The sequence below is a fragment of the Chenopodium quinoa genome, unplaced genomic scaffold (genome assembly GCF_001683475.1).
Source record: "Chenopodium quinoa cultivar QQ74 unplaced genomic scaffold, ASM168347v1, whole genome shotgun sequence".
Lineage (NCBI taxonomy): Eukaryota > Viridiplantae > Streptophyta > Magnoliopsida > Caryophyllales > Amaranthaceae > Chenopodium > Chenopodium quinoa.
Genome location: NW_018744469.1, coordinates 2091974 through 2109301, shown reverse-complemented (window position 1 = coordinate 2109301; position 17328 = coordinate 2091974). Strand labels below are relative to the sequence as shown.

The 17328-nt window shown below is 43.4% G+C and overlaps 1 protein-coding gene across 1 annotated transcript; it reads right to left on the bottom strand.

Moving 5' to 3' along the window:
- Window positions 1–10550: 10550 nt before the first annotated feature.
- Window positions 10551–11213, bottom strand: LOC110697563 (60S ribosomal protein L27-2-like). The gene has a single exon (XM_021874934.1). The coding sequence runs from the start codon at window positions 11137–11139 to the stop codon at window positions 10732–10734; it is 408 nt and encodes a 135-aa protein (XP_021730626.1). The 5' UTR covers window positions 11140–11213; the 3' UTR covers window positions 10551–10731.
- Window positions 11214–17328: the final 6115 nt, after the last annotated feature.

Here is a 17328-nt window from a genome sequence, read left to right as displayed (position 1 = left end):
ATAAGTCTCGATCAGCAACAACCTCTAGTATAAGAGTGGCTACCCCTTTTCTGCCTTGATACTGTCCTTTCCATGCCGTCGGACAATTTTTCCACTCCTAGTGCATGCAATCAATGCTTCCAATCATACCTTGAAATCAACATTCCTCTCCGATTCGTAGCAGCCTTTCCATATCATTACCATTTGGTCGTCTCAAAATGATCACCGAATTGGTTGATGACACCTTCGGTAAACTTTTCTTATGCCTTCTTTGCATTACTTTCGCTTATTCTTATGTACTTGTCACAAGCGTTGGTGGCTAAACTATAAGACAAGCTGCCTAATTGCTGCAGTGCACTTTTGTAGTGGAGACAAGTCTAGACGCCCAGTAGCATTTCTCCTTTGTTGGAACCATGTATCATTTTATGTTACTCCATACATAACACGTTCAAACACATGCTTGTGCATTTGGAATCTACGTCGGAAAAGGTCTCTTGGGTAGGCTGGAACTTCTGCAGAGTAATCATTGTACAACCGCACATAACCTTCTTCACGCCGTCTACCACCGCGAGGAACATATTTTCGTGAAATTAAATAAAATTTTATGTAGATTTGACTACTCGATGGATTCTGAAAAGTCATCACATATAATAAATGGATTCTGAAAAGTCATCAAATTGAGTCTAAAAAGTGTTAATAGACTCTGGAAAAAGTATTCAAATAGAGTCATCAATTAAGTGGATTCTAAAAAGCATCATTTACTATTGGATTTTGAAAAGTTAGATGTATAGTAAGATTCTGAAGGTATTGACAAATCACAAGAACAATGTTTCACACATAAAACGACAAATTTTTAAACTTTGTTGCATGGTTGCAATACTATTCATTACACAAACATTACCGATTGGAAAGTTAGACACATTAAACTAAACATAACGCTACTAAAACCCAACAAGAAAGTGAAAACATTGAATGAAAAAAATACTTAAAACACAACACTAACACATTGCAACCTATTCCATAACATAACATTAAAATGCCCTAAATTTGCTAAGGTATTCTTAGAGTTCGATGATCATCTGATCTTCCCATGGGGCACGAACTTCTTTGGCACACAATTATTGGAGCATGTCCCAATTCATTTTATATTGCAGCATCTGAATGTTTTTCTCCTCTAGTTCGATTTGCTTTTGCTTTCTAGCTTTTTTCTTCTTCTCCAATTCCAGCCTCTCCAAATCTCTATTAACAGCCTTATCACTCATCTTGTCGTACAGTTTAAGTTTGTCACTTCTGATTAGGGGATTTTTCCCCACCAATCACCATCTGACAAGTGGACCAATCAGGTTCCGCCATGTGTCCGTCACATGGGCCAATAGGAGCCTGCCACGTGTCAAGCAATGATCCGTCCACTATGGACCAATTACGACACGAAACGTGTCCTTCCCATGACACCTGGGATAACCGGTCACCTAGGCCCAACTTCCGAGGGAAGCCCAATCAGCCCAAGGTTAACCTAAACCTAGATTGACACGTTTCCCGAGGTTATAAATACCTCCCTTAATCCCCATTAAGGGAGATAACGCTAAAAACGCAGATTACACACATTAAACACTCTCACCTAGAGAGACCCAATCACTTTAATTTCCGCATTAATTACTCCTTAATCAAGTACTAACTTGACCGTCGGAGGCGGATCTCCAATCATCCGGAGCATCCGTTTGTTTTGCAGGTACAGGCGTCCGGTTCCAGTCTCGGAATTGTAACTCTCCTGCAAGACAACCAACCCTGAATAATTCCAAGGCTGTTATAATCTCATCTCTTATGTTGCTCAAGTTTGAGAGGGATAATGGAACTGTCGGGTCCCTAAGGGGAGATCAGAGGATGGCCCGAGAGTGCTATCTCTCGGATGTCAAGCCCACTGTTATGGCCACTGGGTCGAGTGGTGGAAAAATAGACCTTGACAATGTCAAGGAGAGTGCGCCTGTTCAAGAAGCAGGCGGCAAGAAGAGAAAGGCATCCCAGACAGGGGCCGCAAGAAAAGACAGAAAATAGCAATCATTGGCAGAGGAGCGGTCGGATGAATTCCGCCCTCAGCCGGCTGGTGAGCATACGGACTTGATCTTAGACGATTCACGTCCTGAGCGAACAGTCAAAGTTGGGACGACTGCTCTGAGAGTCCTGGGTGACGACTTTCACAAACTATTGAAAGAATACAAGGACATCTTTGCATTCGAAGTTCATGAAATGCCAGGCATTAGTCCTGATCTGGCGGTACATAAACTGGCCGTGGATCCGAAAAAGAAGCCGGTACGGCAGAAGAAGCGGAACCATGGCGAAGAAAGAAGTCAGGCGGCAGCCGCCGAAGTTAAAAAATTACTTGATGCAGGGTTCATTCGGCAATGTTACTTCCCAGACTGGGTTGCAAATCTGGTGCTTGTTAAAAAGCCGAATGGCACCTGGCGAATGTGTGTAGACTACACAGACTTAAACAAGGCGTGCCCCAAAGACAGTTACCCTCTGCCTAAAATTGATAACCTGGTCGACTCAACAGCCGGCCATGCTTTGATGAGCTTTATGGACGCCTACTCTGGTTTCCATCAAATTCCTTTATGGAAGAAAGATCAGGAGAAGACGGCCTTCGTCACTGATCAGGGGTTATACTGTTGCACGGTCATGCCGTTTGGTCTTAAGAATGCCCGGGCCACTTTCCAGCTAATGATAAACACTGTGTTCTTTGATCAAATTGGGAGAAATGTCGAGGCATATATTGATGATATGATTGTCAAGTCTAAGCTTCAGAAAGATCATCTGTCTGACCTCCGAGAAACTTTCGCCACACTCAGGCGGCACCATGTCATGCTCAATCCCAAGAAATGTGTATTTGGAGTTGAGTCTGGGAAATTTCTCGGATTCCTCATCAATCAGAGAGGAATAGAGGCGAACCCTGAGAAGGTGCAGGCGGTCATTGACATGCAGTCGCCTCGTACCATCCGAGAGGTTCAGAAGTTAAAAGGTTGTCTGGCGGCGTTGGGAAGATTTCTAAGCCGATCAGGCGACAAATGCCTATACTTTTCCAGGCAATTAAGAAAAAGGCAAGGTTTGAATGGGGGCCGGATGCTGAGGCGGTCTTCCAGAAATTGACAGTTCACTTGCATTCCTTGCCGAGGCTGGTCAGCCCTTTGCCCAAAGAAGTACTCTACATGTACCTGGCCGTCTCTGATCATGCGTTAAGCGCTGTTCTCCTTGCTGAAAGAGACGGCTGTCAGCTCCCGGTCTACTTTGTCAGCCATGTACTGAAAAATGCCGAGTTGAGGTATCCCTTAGTGGAGAAATTTGGTCTTGCACTCTTCATGGCTGTTAAAAAATTGAAGCCCTACTTTTTGGCACATGCAATCGTCGTGTATACAGACCAACCTATCAAGCGGCCACTGACCATCATGGAGTCGTCAGGCCGAATGATCAAATGGGCCATAGAAATACGGAGCCTCGAAGTTACTTTCGAGCCTAGAAAAGCAGTGAAGGGGCAAGCCTTTGCTGACTTTATTGTTGAGATGACTCGTCCTCCTGACTCTCAAGTTACAGACCAAGTCTGAAAGGTATATGTGGACGGAAGCTCTACTTCAAATGGTTGTGGAGCAGGCGTCATATGTCAGTCGCCAGAGGGCGACAGGTACGAGTATGCTCTACGCTTCAGTTTTCAGGCCTCAAACAATGAGGCAGAATATGAAGCTTTACTAGCCGGAATCCGCATGTGCAAGGCGGCAGGGGCAAGAAAAATAGACGCCTGTTCCGATTCACAATTGATAGTGAGTCAGTACAATGGCGAATACGAAGCAACCCATCCGACCATGATCAAGTATTTACAGGCGGTCCGACAAGCAGTCGGCTCCCTTGAGGATTTCCATCTGACCCAAGTGCCGAGATCAGAAAACAACCAGGCGGATGCACTTTCAAAATTAGCATCATCCGCCTCCTATGATACTCCTCGAACTGTTTTTTGGGAAGTAATGGAGAGGAGAAACATTGAGGAAGAACCTATTGGAATCTTAGACAGAAGCTCAACCTGGATGGATCCAATCAGGGCATATCTGGCAAATGGTACCCTGCCGGATGATCATCAACAGGCGGCAGCACTGAAAAAACGAGCAACCAGTTTTGAAATAATAAAGGGAGAACTTCACAAAAGGGGGTACCTTCAACCCTTCTTAAAGTGTGTTACTCTAGAAAAGGGGCGAGAGACACTGGACGATCTTCACTCTGGTTACTGTGCTTCCCATATAGGCGGTAGGACGCTTGCTCAACGGGCAAGGCGGCAGGGCTACTTTTGGCCTACTTTAGAAGCAGATGCGATGGTGATGGTGAAAAAATGTGACAAGTGCCAAAGGTTTGGCAAACTAATTCACCGTCCGGCTACTGACCTCACTACCATTCATAGCCCACTACCGTTTGCTAAGTAGGGCATGGATATTCTGGGTCCATATACGCCTGCTACAGGCGGAAGGAGGTACATACTTGTTGTCGTCGACTACTTCACTAAATGAGTAGAGGCGGAGGCTGTAAAGGGAATCAAGACGAAGGATGTAATTTCATTCATTTGGAAAAATGTCATCACTCGGTTCGGGGTTCCCATGTCTATGGTTTTTGATAATGGTCCCCAATTTGAGACGCATGTTCTCAAAAGCTGGTTGGGTGACCAAGGAATTGCACACTACTTTGCATCTGTCGGCCGTCCACAAGCAAACGGCCAGGTAGAAGCCTTTAATAAAATCATCTCAGACGGTCTCAAGAAAAAGATTGAACGAGCAGGCGGCCTATGGGCGGATGAATTACCACATGTTCTCTGGGCCATTAGGACGACTGAAAAAGGGGCGACTGGAGAAACTCCATTCCTCCTAACTTATGGTGCGGAAGTTGTTCTTCCAACAGAACACTACGAGCCGACTCTTCGAGTAATGCTATATGACGAAGAGGCAAACTGGGAAGCCATGCGCCTGGCATTAGACTCACTTCCTGAAAGGAGGGGCAATGCTGTCTTGCGCCATGAAATTTACCGCCTGAGAATGACTAGATCATACAACAAAAAAGTACACAGGCGTCCACTCAAAGTGGGGGACTTTGTACTTAGAAAAATGGAAGCAGTTGGTAGGGCTAATGAGTCTGGCAAACTAACTCCCAACTGGGAAGGACCCTACCGAATCTGTGAGAGGCGGATGGCTCCGCCCAATCGTCCCTCTTCTCAACTGCGTGGGAAAGCCTCGCCTCTTGTAGGCGACTGTTTTTCTCTTCTGTGTCCAGGGAAGCATGGCCAGAAGAGCTAGACTCGGAATCGTCCTCTGACAAGTCCGAAGAGGACGACTCCTCCCCTCTCCCGGAGGGGCCCGCCTCCTCTCCTTTAAAAGGAGCAGGAGAGAATGTAGAATTGTCAACTGTAAAGTGGGAAGGGGTCACTTTGACTCCTCCCTCAGAACTGTCGGCTTTCAAGCCGCTTTGTTTCACTTCCACATCTGGCGCCTGGTCAGATGTTTCACTAATCGGCACCCTGTGGGAGGAGCCGTCTGAGTTTGAGATCCTGGCAGTCTTTTTTGTTCTGGCCATCATGCTCTGCATAGACACAGATACAGTCGGACTTTGTATAAAGGGCAAAGATGGGTCCAGAAAAGGGCAGGCGGCACTCGTAGTCCTAGATTCAGCCGTCCCCGGTGACCGGCTGATCACTAACCTAGGTCGTGTCGTGTGCTTCCGTGGTGCCATTTCAAAAAAGAATAAAGTAAAGAGAAAATTAAGAGTAAGAGAACCGACGGTTACCTGAACGAGTGACGATTGATGAAGTTCTGAAAATTCTTTGCAGTCGGCTTGTCAGAGCAGGCGGTAGGCAGAAAGGGTCGAAAATGTCAGAGCAAGTTCAGGGGTCCGAATGTTCTCTCACAAAGTTTTCAAGTGTGAAAATGACCGAAGTCAACACTCCTTTATATAGGCGAAGTGAGAAGGCGAAGGGTCACTTCCAGAATTCAAAATTTTGGCGGGAGAATCTCTCGGCCTCTCGCCGAGTGACACCTGTAGCAGGCCGTCGCCTGTTACAGGGCGATACCTGTCACAGGTAACACGTGACCAGTCACGTGCCACCTGTGAGGGGCAAATGATTAGGGGATTTTTCCCCACCAATCACCATCTGACAAGTGGACCAATTAGGTTCCGCCATGTGTCCGTCACATGGGCCAATAGGAGCCTGCCACGTGTCAAGCAATGATCCGTCCACTATGGACCAATTACGACACGAAACGTGTCCTTCCCATGACACCTGGGATAACCGGTCACCTAGGCCCAACTTCCGAGGGAAGCCCAATCAGCCCAAGGTTAACCTAAACCTAGATTGACACGTTTCCCGAGGTTATAAATACCTCCCTTAATCCCCATTAAGGGAGATAACGCTAAAAACGCAGATTACACACATTAAACACTCTCACCTAGAGAGACCCAATCACTTTAATTTCCGCATTAATTACTCCTTAATCAAGTACTAACTTGACCGTCGGAGGCGGATCTCCAATCATCCGGAGCATCCGTTTGTTTTGCAGGTACAGGCGTCCGGTTCCAGTCTCGGAATTGTAACTCTCCCGCAGGACATCAGAAAACCCCGAAACAACTTCTTTGGCTTTTTACCTCGACTTAGCCTTCTTCGCACCATCAGGACGTGGTACAAAATCGTTAGTAAGAACGTCACCACTTGATGGTGTATTTGGTGTTGATCTACCATCTTCATCCCTTGATCTCTTTCCACTGCTAGAGCTCCCTAGGGTGTCAACCGTCGTGGGCTTCTTTGATAAATGACCACGTCCTGATACATGAACTTTTGCTCTAAATTAGAGCGATATTTGTCCCACTTCTTAAGTTGGAGCCACTCTTTATAAAACTGGAACTTCCCAAAGGAGTTCTTATGGAGTTACGGATCTTGTGGGCCTCAACAATCACATCATCAGCATTTTGCCCGCTAAGCATCCTTGCCTTGTCGATGCTACCGCACCACTTGACAACCGCGGGAGCAATTCTTAACCACCATCCCTTCAAACTACCAACTTAAGATGCTAGAACCTTATGCCAGAATAATTTTGACTTTTGATTTGTTTCGGTAATTTGATCGTTTGTTGTGTTCATGTACGCAAAGATTAAAGCGGTTGTATCTGCATCATCCCAATTTTTTTTTATCTACCTCTTCAGTGGGTTTAGCAGTGGGATGAGGCGTAGATTGAAAAGTTGGTTGTGTTAGGAGTTCGGTGAAGTTTCTTTGGGTGCATGGAACATCCAATTCGTCCTCCTCATCATCGTCTTCTTCCTCGTCATCAACTGTCAAATTTTCGTCTGTGCTCTCGCCTCCTCCGAATGTTGATTGACGAGAAATATTGAAACCACTACCTAGACCATATTCACCATAATTTTGTTGGTAAATTGGTTTAGTTGAGAAATTTTATTGACTTAGTTGAGCATAGTTGAAGCTTGGTGGGTAATTTTGACAATTCCCTTCGAAATTCAGGGTGAAACTTTAAGGAATTACTTGTGGATAATTTTGAGGGTGATTAGGGGGAGTTTGAAGACAATTTTCTTGAGGTATAGGATAATTGGGTGGATTTTGTTGTGGATTTTTTTTTTTTTTTTTTTTGTGTTTTGCATTTTGTTTGAGGCTTTGGATTATTAAAAGCATAATTAGGATCCATAATTTTTCATTTTTTTGATTATATTTGTGGAAGAAATTAAATTAAGACACTAATTGTTTTTTCAAGAAAAAATATGGTATCAAAAAGAGGTAATTTTTGAGGTTGTCAAAACTATATCAATACGGGTGTCTATTAATAGAGAATGGAAAAAAATATGATCGTTGACAATTTTTTTTAATATAATATGTTAAAGTTATTGACGTTACAAAAATATAATTGTAACGTTAATAACTTAACCGTTGGAGATCTAAGGGAATGCATCATGACACTTGGCGAGCTACTGCATGCTGCCTGTGTCAGAGAACCTAACACACACACACACCCCCCTCTTTTTTTTCAAAAAAAGAAAGGTCACTTTTGGACAACAATAAATCAATAAAGGTGAATTGTTGATAGACAAATAAATTTCACAAACGGTTTAGAAAACCAAACCATTCACATTTGTTCATGCCACTGTTCATCATTCTCTCATTTTTTAAACATTATTTTATTCAAATCGTAACACAAATAATTTTAATTGTTTATTGTTAAGGATGCTCTTAGCAAGGTTTATCAGCAATCGAACTGTTTTCAAACAGAATTTTTTATCCAAATTCGATCTAAAATCAACCCAAAATTACCTTGAAATTGACTTTACCCGGTAATTTATGGTCCAAACCTAATTTGGTATCGACTCAACGTTTACCTAGAACCAATAAAACTCAACCCAAAACTTATTGATGGCTTTCTACCAAGGCTAGTTTCAAGCTGGCCCCTACTGGAACTCCTAGAAGACGAAGACCTCAAATTTATAGCCTTAACGAACTACGTTGTATGTCCATTACGCAACAATTGTTTCACCTTCCTTCGGAGATTGCGTTTATACATGCATAAAGGTGATGATGAATACTTTTACATTCAGCCTTTCAGATTTTCAAGCAGACATATGCCTTGCACATACTTTACAAATCGAAGGACATGAGGTTTATTTTCAACAAATTCGTAGCCTCATCGAACCCCCTATCTAATAATAATGTTCAGCATGTACATTTGCAAGGTATGTGCTTGGAGGTTTGCTCGTCTTAATTATGAATTTGACTCGCTGATTAATAATCTGCAGTTGAAGGACTATGTTTAGGTGAATGTTCAACTGCCCATATCTCGAAATCTGAATCTTCTAGAGCTCTGGGCTGTGCCGACTATTGGGATAAATTTTGTTGGGATAAATTTTGTTGCAATCTCTTAACATTTACTTCTTCGATTCTTTTTTACTTAATCCGCTTTGACTTTTACACTATTATCACCCTTCTTTGACCTTCTTTCGTGAATAATATATGTAAGGAAAAATATATTCACGTGAGATCTTTTATAATTTTTACTAATGGAAAATTAAAGTTAGATTTTTTATAATTTTTACTTATGGGAAATTAAAGTTAGGGAAAGTATCTTAATTGTTTGCCTGCCTATGAAAATTAGAAACACTTAATTTCGAACTAATTCGCGTGTCATTTCTGTATATGGAATGCAATGGAGTTAGAACGAGAGTTTTTCAGGAAAGATCAAGAGACTCCTCAATTATTGATGTCGGTTGTACGGTTCAATTATTGAACTATTGTTCAGAATTAGTAAACTCAATTTCCCAAATGGAACTACGAAATTGAAGTTCTTCTCGTACATTACTCGGGCCTTGTTTGATTGCAGGCCTTGATTGATTGCACATTTGTTTGGTTAACACTACTGTGGTAAGTGGAAATTACTTGAAAAATGAAAATTCCTACAAAACATAGGAATTTAATTACCCACTATATCTTGGTCAATCAAATTTCCCTTATTTATTTTTGCATGAAAATAAGTTTTTACCCTTTTTTACCTTCTGAAATTGGTAAAGGTGAAAAGAAATTACATTCTTACTCTCTATAATTGGAAAAAGGTTCTTATAATATCTGAGAATTACAGTGTTAACATTATAACATTATTCATAATTCTGATAGTTGAATTAAAATTGGTTGCATTGGGATTTGGGACTTTTCTCATACACTACTTCATTATAAAATAAGTATCACTATTCACTAATACAAAAATCCACATTAACTACGGAGTAATAGAATTCGTATTTTGGTTTTACTATCAACAAGAAGCATAGAACCATATCACCAAAATTACATCTCAATTAGCAATACCCCATTTTTCATAGAAACAAATTCATAAAACCATATCACCAATAATTTGAACTAGAAAATTAAAATAACCCCATTTTTCATAGATTCAAACTGTTTCCAATATGAAAAGAATGCACACTTGGTCTCATATTCATGAGATTCGAGCAACCGACTGATCTTAGACTCGCAAAAGTTTTGCTAACACGACCACAACCAAATGAGAATGAAAACTTGGTTTCTGAAAAGTAAGGACATTAAACTAATATCTAAGGCAAAAACTAAAATCAGATAGAAACTAAAATCAGATTTCATTCCAAGTTCCAAAAATCTCTTTAAATCGGTCAAAACCCAAACCTAATTTATCAAATTAACTCTTTTAAAACACTATAATGCAGAGTAAGCTCAAATAAAAGTTTGTTTTTGAAAAGCAAGAACATCAAACTAATATTTAAGGCAAAAACTAAAATCAGATTTTCATTCCAATTTCCGAAAATCTCTTTGAATCGGTCTTGTTTTTGTTCTTGTTTTTGCGGTTTGAGGTTACACCCATGATCTCAAATTCATTACCCTTCGAAAATTAATTACAGTAAAAAAATAATATTAGCCTACTAGGAACAACCAATAATTAATTTCACTTATAAACACAGAACACCCTGAACAAATTTCATCCTAACAACCAAAACAAATTTAAGCTGTAAATCAACAAATAAATAATCGAAAACACTAAACAAAATAACATAGCATTAAGCATTGATAAAATGGGTTCATCATATATCAAAATCATCGAAAATGCCCATAAACAAAACCATAGCAGTAATGTGACCAAAATTAATCCTAAAAAGATAACATAAATCCAACATTAAAATAAACAAAACCATGAAAAATATTACTGTTTTTTTCCTTCTCTAAAACCTGAGTTTGGAGAAAAACCAACGATTCTTTCCAGTCTTGAACCTTTCCTCGAACCTAGCCTTAGTCTCTTTCGCAGCAGTGACCTTCTTATCCTTCGATTGAAGAACTTCAGCAGAAACAACATCCTTAAGATCAACATCAAGAGTGTAACGAGTAGGCATGATGTGATTGTAATTCACAACTTTGACGAAGCATTTCACCCTAGATTTCTTAGCTTGTTTCTTGGCGGAATCCTTGCGAATCACCTTCTTCGGGTACTTGTTGATGCCGGCGACGAGACAGTGGCCGTAACGGCGGTCTCGGCTACCTTCGTCGAAGTTGCGCACGATCACGGCCTTGCGCCCGGCGTAACGACCTTGAAGGAGGATTACGGCCTTCCCTGGTTTGAGAAACTTCACCATTTTTAGGGTTTTCTCTCTCTCTCTCCTCGCGAAAGGGGGCTGGGTTGTGGTTTCGGAAATTAGGGTTTTGAGAAATGGGGTTATTTATATTTGGGGGTGATTGTTTTGGTAGGGTTTGGACGTTTGGTATCAAAATAATATTGATAATGGGCTAGAAATTGTTATGGGCTCTAATGAAATGAAATAAGATATGGAGTCCCTGATTAGGCCTGTTGGTCTGAAAAATAAGATAATTGGTTTTTTTTTTTTAGCAAAACGGGTTATGGGATTAATTAAGAGACAAATTGTCCATTAATATATTGGGGTGGGCAAAAATTCCGGGTATTCGGAAATGGAATCGAAACCGGTTAAGAATTAGCGAGTTCAAATTCAGAATTGGACCTGCTGGTTCCAATTTTTTGAAACCCGGGACTGACCGGTTTGGTACCTGATTACCCAATATATATTAAACTAAATATATTTAAAAAAAACAAAAACAGAAATATATATATATATATATATATATATATATATATATATATATATATATTATTAGTACCTAATGTTTTGGGGTTTTTTGATGTCATTCAGGAGAGTTACAATTCCGAGACTGACCTCTGGACACTGTACCTGCAAAACAACGGAGACTCTGGTGGGTGGGAGTTCCGCCTCTAACGATCAAGTTAGAACGTGTTTGAGGAGTAAAGTGCGAAAAGTAAAAGGTCTATCTCGGATTCCAAGAGAGTATCTGCAATGTGTAATTGCTCAGTTCGTGGTGTCAGGTATCTGACTTTCTCTGATTGTGAGTTTATGTGAATTAAATGTTTTCTGAATGAATGTTTCTCAGAGAGAAACATCTCCCTTTTATAGGGTATTGGAAAACGTGTCCAGTATTAGGTTTCAGTAAACCTAGGACTGGGTCCCTTAAAATATTGAGCTAAAATTTGTCGTTCCAAGAACAACACTTACCGAACTAATGCGCGTATGTGATGGGCTACGCTAAAGCGGGGCATCACTTTTTCCCTAGGAACGTAAGGTATACTAGGTGATTAGGGGATTTTGCTCCCACCAATCGGAATGCGCCACGTGGGCCAATCAGGTCCTGCCAAGTGTCCCCCAGTTGGACCTCTCAGGGCTTGATACGTGGCACACGCTTATTCGTCCACCCTGGACTTATTATGTCATGACACGTGGCATACTCCATGCCTAATGGAGAAGCCGGTCACCTAGGCCCAACTTCTGAGGGAAGCCCAATCAGCCCAAGGTTAACCTAAACCTAGATTGGCACGTTTCCCGAGGTTATAAATACCTCCCTTAATCCTCATTAAGGGGGATGACTCAGATTACACACATTAAACACTCTCACCTAGAGAGACCCAATCACTTTAATTTCCGCATTAATTACTCCTTAATCAAGTACTAACTTGATCGTCGGAGGCGGATCTCCAATCATCCGGAGCATCCGTTTGTTTTGCAGGTACAGGCGTCCGGTTCCAGTCTCGGAATTGTAACTCTCCCGCAGGACATCAGAAAACCCCGAAACATTTTGGCGCCGTATGTGGGGAGAGTACTTCTGAGATGGCACCCACGTTTGTACCGGCTCCTGAAGAGAGACGTCCCCTGGACGATCCTCTAGTTCAGTCGGACCACGATACTGAGAATGAATTTGAAGTTGAACTCACACAGCTTCAGACGGGACCCTAAGGGCCCGACGTACGCGTCATACCGAAAGGAGGGAACGGGAACATCTTCAAACTGGAAGCGAGCCAGCAGGCGCACCGCCTGTTCGGCAGCAGCCGACTGATGGGTCTGCTCCCATCACAAGGAACGAACTCATGACCTTCATGAGGGACTTCAAGGGAGAAATTCAAGAGTTGATCAACAAGAAGCCGCCTGCTCTGGACAAGGAGCAGTCGGCTAAGAAACCCTCCACTTCACGGAAGAGGAAGCCAGTTCAAGGGCGAGAGGCGACCCCTCATCCTAAATCTAGGAAGTGGGAGCCACCTGTCCTTGATTTCACAAAATACCGTTTTCCTACTCCAGGAAATAGGAAACCTGTTCGTCATATTCAGGCAGACGGGTCGAGGAAAACATACACAGACGCTCGGCTACTGCTAGAGCAGAAGAAGAGTGACTGATTTTCAGAGTCGGCCTCTACTTCAAACTTCCAAGACAGTTTGCGAAATACCTCGATGAGGCATACTCAGTCGTATCATGAGGGTCAGTCAGGCGGCACCTCCCGTCAGTCCGGCTTTCATAGCGACCAGGCGGTACCAAACTTACCGTTTGTACCGCAACAACAATATTTTTTACAGCCACCTCCGTTTGGTGGACATGCAGCAAAAAATGTCCAACCTATGGACTGGCAGCTACGGTTGCTTAGACTTGGTGAACAGCCGTCGGCCTTCTCCAAGGAAATTACTGAAGCCGCTCAGCCGGCCAAAGTGAAAAATGTATTAGTAGGCGCCTATGACGGCACTACTAACCCAGAAGACCATCTGATGACATTCACCAACCTGATGTACCTTCAAGAGTTGGATGATCCCACTTGGTGCAAGTGTTTCCCAGCGACTCTCAAAGGAATCGCACAACAATGGTTCGACAACCTGCCGACTGGTTGTGTAAATAACTTCAAGACGCTTGCTTACTTATACAACTCCAACTTCGCCATGAACATCCCTGCGAAGAAGACGACCCTTGATTTAGGAACAATTCAGCAGGGCGAGAAGGAGGGGCTTCGTTCTTACATCAGGCGATTTAACCTGATGAGAATACAGATTCAAGGGTTACCGGATGAAGTAGCCTATACTGACTTTTTCAGAGGTCTCAAAGACGGGTCGACCTTCAAATTTGATTTGGTCCGAAAAAGGGTGGCGACTCTTCAAGAGGCCTTGATTGAAGCGGAAGCCTATATACAGGCGACTGATCTTTGTAGTACGGTAAAACAGTCAGACGGGAAAAGGTCCGACAAAAGAGAAGGACGACAGAAGCAGTCGTCAAACAAAGACGAGAAGAGAAAAGAGGTCTGGGCAACTGATTCCTCTAAACAGCCGTCCCAGAAGAAGAAAAAAGAATTCAAACCATATTCCCCAAAGTATGTGTTTAACAAGGATAGCCAATTTATCCTAAAGGAAATCAAGGGACGGATCTCAATTGAGAAGCCGGTCCCCATGAAGGGTTCTGCAAACAATCGGAACCAAGAAAAATTCTGTGATTATCATGAAGATGTTGGTCATCACACCAATGAATGCATCAGTTTCATGCGGTATCTGGACCGCCTGGCTGAGCAAGGTGACCTTGACACTTATGTCAAGAAATCTACGGGGAACACTTCCTCGAAAAAGCAGTCGACCAAAAAGAATCAACAGGCCGACAGCTCCGATACAGATGATGCAGTCGTCTACACCATTGCAGGCGGCTTCTCAGGAGGCGGCCCCACTATTAGGGGCAACAAAGACAATATCAGACGGTTAGATGTAAATTCCGTTCACCAAGAACGACCCTCCAAATATTCATTTCCTGAGATTGTCATCACTGAAGAAGATCTAGGAGGGGTAAGAGGGCCGCATGACGACCCTCTCGTTATTGAATGTAAAGTGGCCAACCAGAGAGTTGGCCGAATCCTCATAGACACCGAAAGCTCCTCAGATCTCATCAGTAGCAAATGTCTGTCGAAACCAAAATATCAGACTGATTGCATACATCCGGCCTCCCACCCTTTAGTAGGGTTTGGAGGAGGAGTCGTCCACCCACTGGGACGAGTAGATTTACCCATCCGCCTGGGCGAAAAAGGGGAAGGACGACACATGGTAGTCCGGTTCCTGGTAGTAGAGGAACTCTCGGCCTACAACATGATTCTGGGTCGACCTACCCTGAATAATTCCAAGGTTGTTATAATCCCATCTCTTATGTTGCTCAAGTTTGAGAGGGATAATGGAACAGTCGGCTCCCTAAGGGAAGATCAGAGGATGGCCCGAGAGTGCTATCTCTCGGATGTCAAGCCCACTGTTATGGCCACTGGGTCGAGTGGTGGAAAAATAGACCTTGACAATGTCAAGGAGAGTGCGCCTGTTCAAGAAGCAGGCGGCAAGAAGAGAAAGGCATCCCAGACAGGGGCCGCAAGAAAAGACAGAAAATAGCAATCATTAGCAGAGGAGCGGTCGGATGAATTCCGCCCTCAGCCGGCTGGTGAGCATACGGACTTGATCTTAGACGATTCACGTCCTGAGCGAACAGTCAAAGTTGGGACGACTGCTCTGAGAGTCCTGGGTGACGACTTTCACAAACTATTGAAAGAATACAAGGACATCTTTGCATTCGAAGTCCATGAAATGCCAGGCATTAGTCCTGATCTGGCGGTACATAAACTGGCCGTGGATCCGAAAAAGAAGCCGGTACGGCAGAAGAAGCGGAACCATGGCGAAGAAAGAAGTCAGGCGGCAGCCGCCGAAGTTAAAAAATTACTTGATGCAGGGTTCATTCGGCAATGTTACTTCCCAGACTGGGTTGCAAATCTGGTGCTTGTTAAAAAGCCGAATGGCACCTGGCAAATGTGTGTAGACTACACAGACTTAAACAAGGCGTGCCCCAAAGACAGTTACCCTCTGCCTAAAATTGATAACCTGGTCGACTCAACAGCCGGCCATGCTTTGATGAGCTTATGGACGCCTACTCTGGTTTCCATCAAATTCCTTTATGGAAGAAAGATCAGGAGAAGACGGCCTTCGTCACTGATCAGGGGTTATACTGTTGCACGGTCATGCCGTTTGGTCTTAAGAATGCCCCGGCCACTTTCAAGCGAATGATAAACACTGTGTTCTTTGATCAGATTGGGAGAAATGTCGAGGCATATATTGATGATATGATTGTCAAGTCTAAGCTTCAGATAGATCATCTGTCGGACCTCCGAGAAACTTTCGCCACACTCAGGCGGCACCATGTCATGCTCAATCCCAGGAAATGTGTCTTTGGAGTTGAGTCTGGGAAATTTCTCGGATTCCTTATCAATCAGAGAGGAATAGAGGCGAACCCTGAGAAGGTGCAGGCGGTCATCGACATGCAGTCGCCTCGTACCATCTGAGAGGTTCAAAAGTTAACAGGTTGTCTGGCGGCCTTGGGAAGATTTCTAAGCCAATCAGGCGACAAATGCCTATACTTTTTCCAGGCAATTAAGAAAAAGGCAAGGTTTGAATGGGGGCCGGATGCTGAGGCGACCTTCCAGAAATTGAAAGTTCACTTGCATTCCTTGCCGAGGCTGGTCAGCCCTTTGCCCAAAGAAGTACTCTACATGTACCTGGTCGTCTCTGATCATGCGTTAAGCGCTGTTCTCCTTGCTGAAAGAGACGGCTGTCAGCTCCCGGTCTACTTTGTCAGTCATGTACTGAAAAATGCCGAGTTGAGGTATCCCTTAGTGGAGAAATTTGGTCTTGCACTCTTCATGGCTGTTAAAAAGTTGAAGCCCTACTTTTTGGCACATGCAGTCGTCGTGTATACAGACCAACCTATCAAGCGGCCACTGACCATCATGGAGTCGTCAGGCCGAATGATCAAATGGGCCATAGAAATACAGAGCCTCGAAGTTACCTTCGAGCCTAGAAAAGCAGTGAAGGGGCAAGCCTTTGCTGACTTTATTGTTGAGATGACTCGTCCTCCTGACTCTCAAGTTCCAGACCAAGTCTGGAAGGTATATGTGGATGGAAGCTCTACTTCAAATGGTTGTGGAGCAGGCGTCATATGTCAGTCGCCAGAGGGCGACAGGTACGAGTATGCTCTACGCTTCAGTTTTCAGGCCTCAAACAATGAGGCAGAATATGAAGCTTTACTAGCCGGAATCCGCATGTGCAAGGCGGCAGGGGCAAGAAAAATAGACGCCTGTTCCGATTCACAATTGATAGTGAGTCAGTACAATGGCGAATACGAAGCAACCCATCCGACCATGATCAAGTATTTACAGGCGGTCCGACAAGCAGTCGGCTCCCTTGAGGATTTCCATCTGACCCAAGTGCCGAGATCAGAAAACAACCAGGCGGATGTACTTTCAAAATTAGCATCATCCGCCTCCTGTGATACTCCTCGAACTGTTTTTTGGGAAGTAATGGAGAGGAGAAGCATTGAGGAAGACCCTATTGGAATCTTAGATAGAAGCTCAACCTGGATGGATCCAATCAGGGCATATCTGACAAATGGTATCCTGCCGGATGATCATCAATA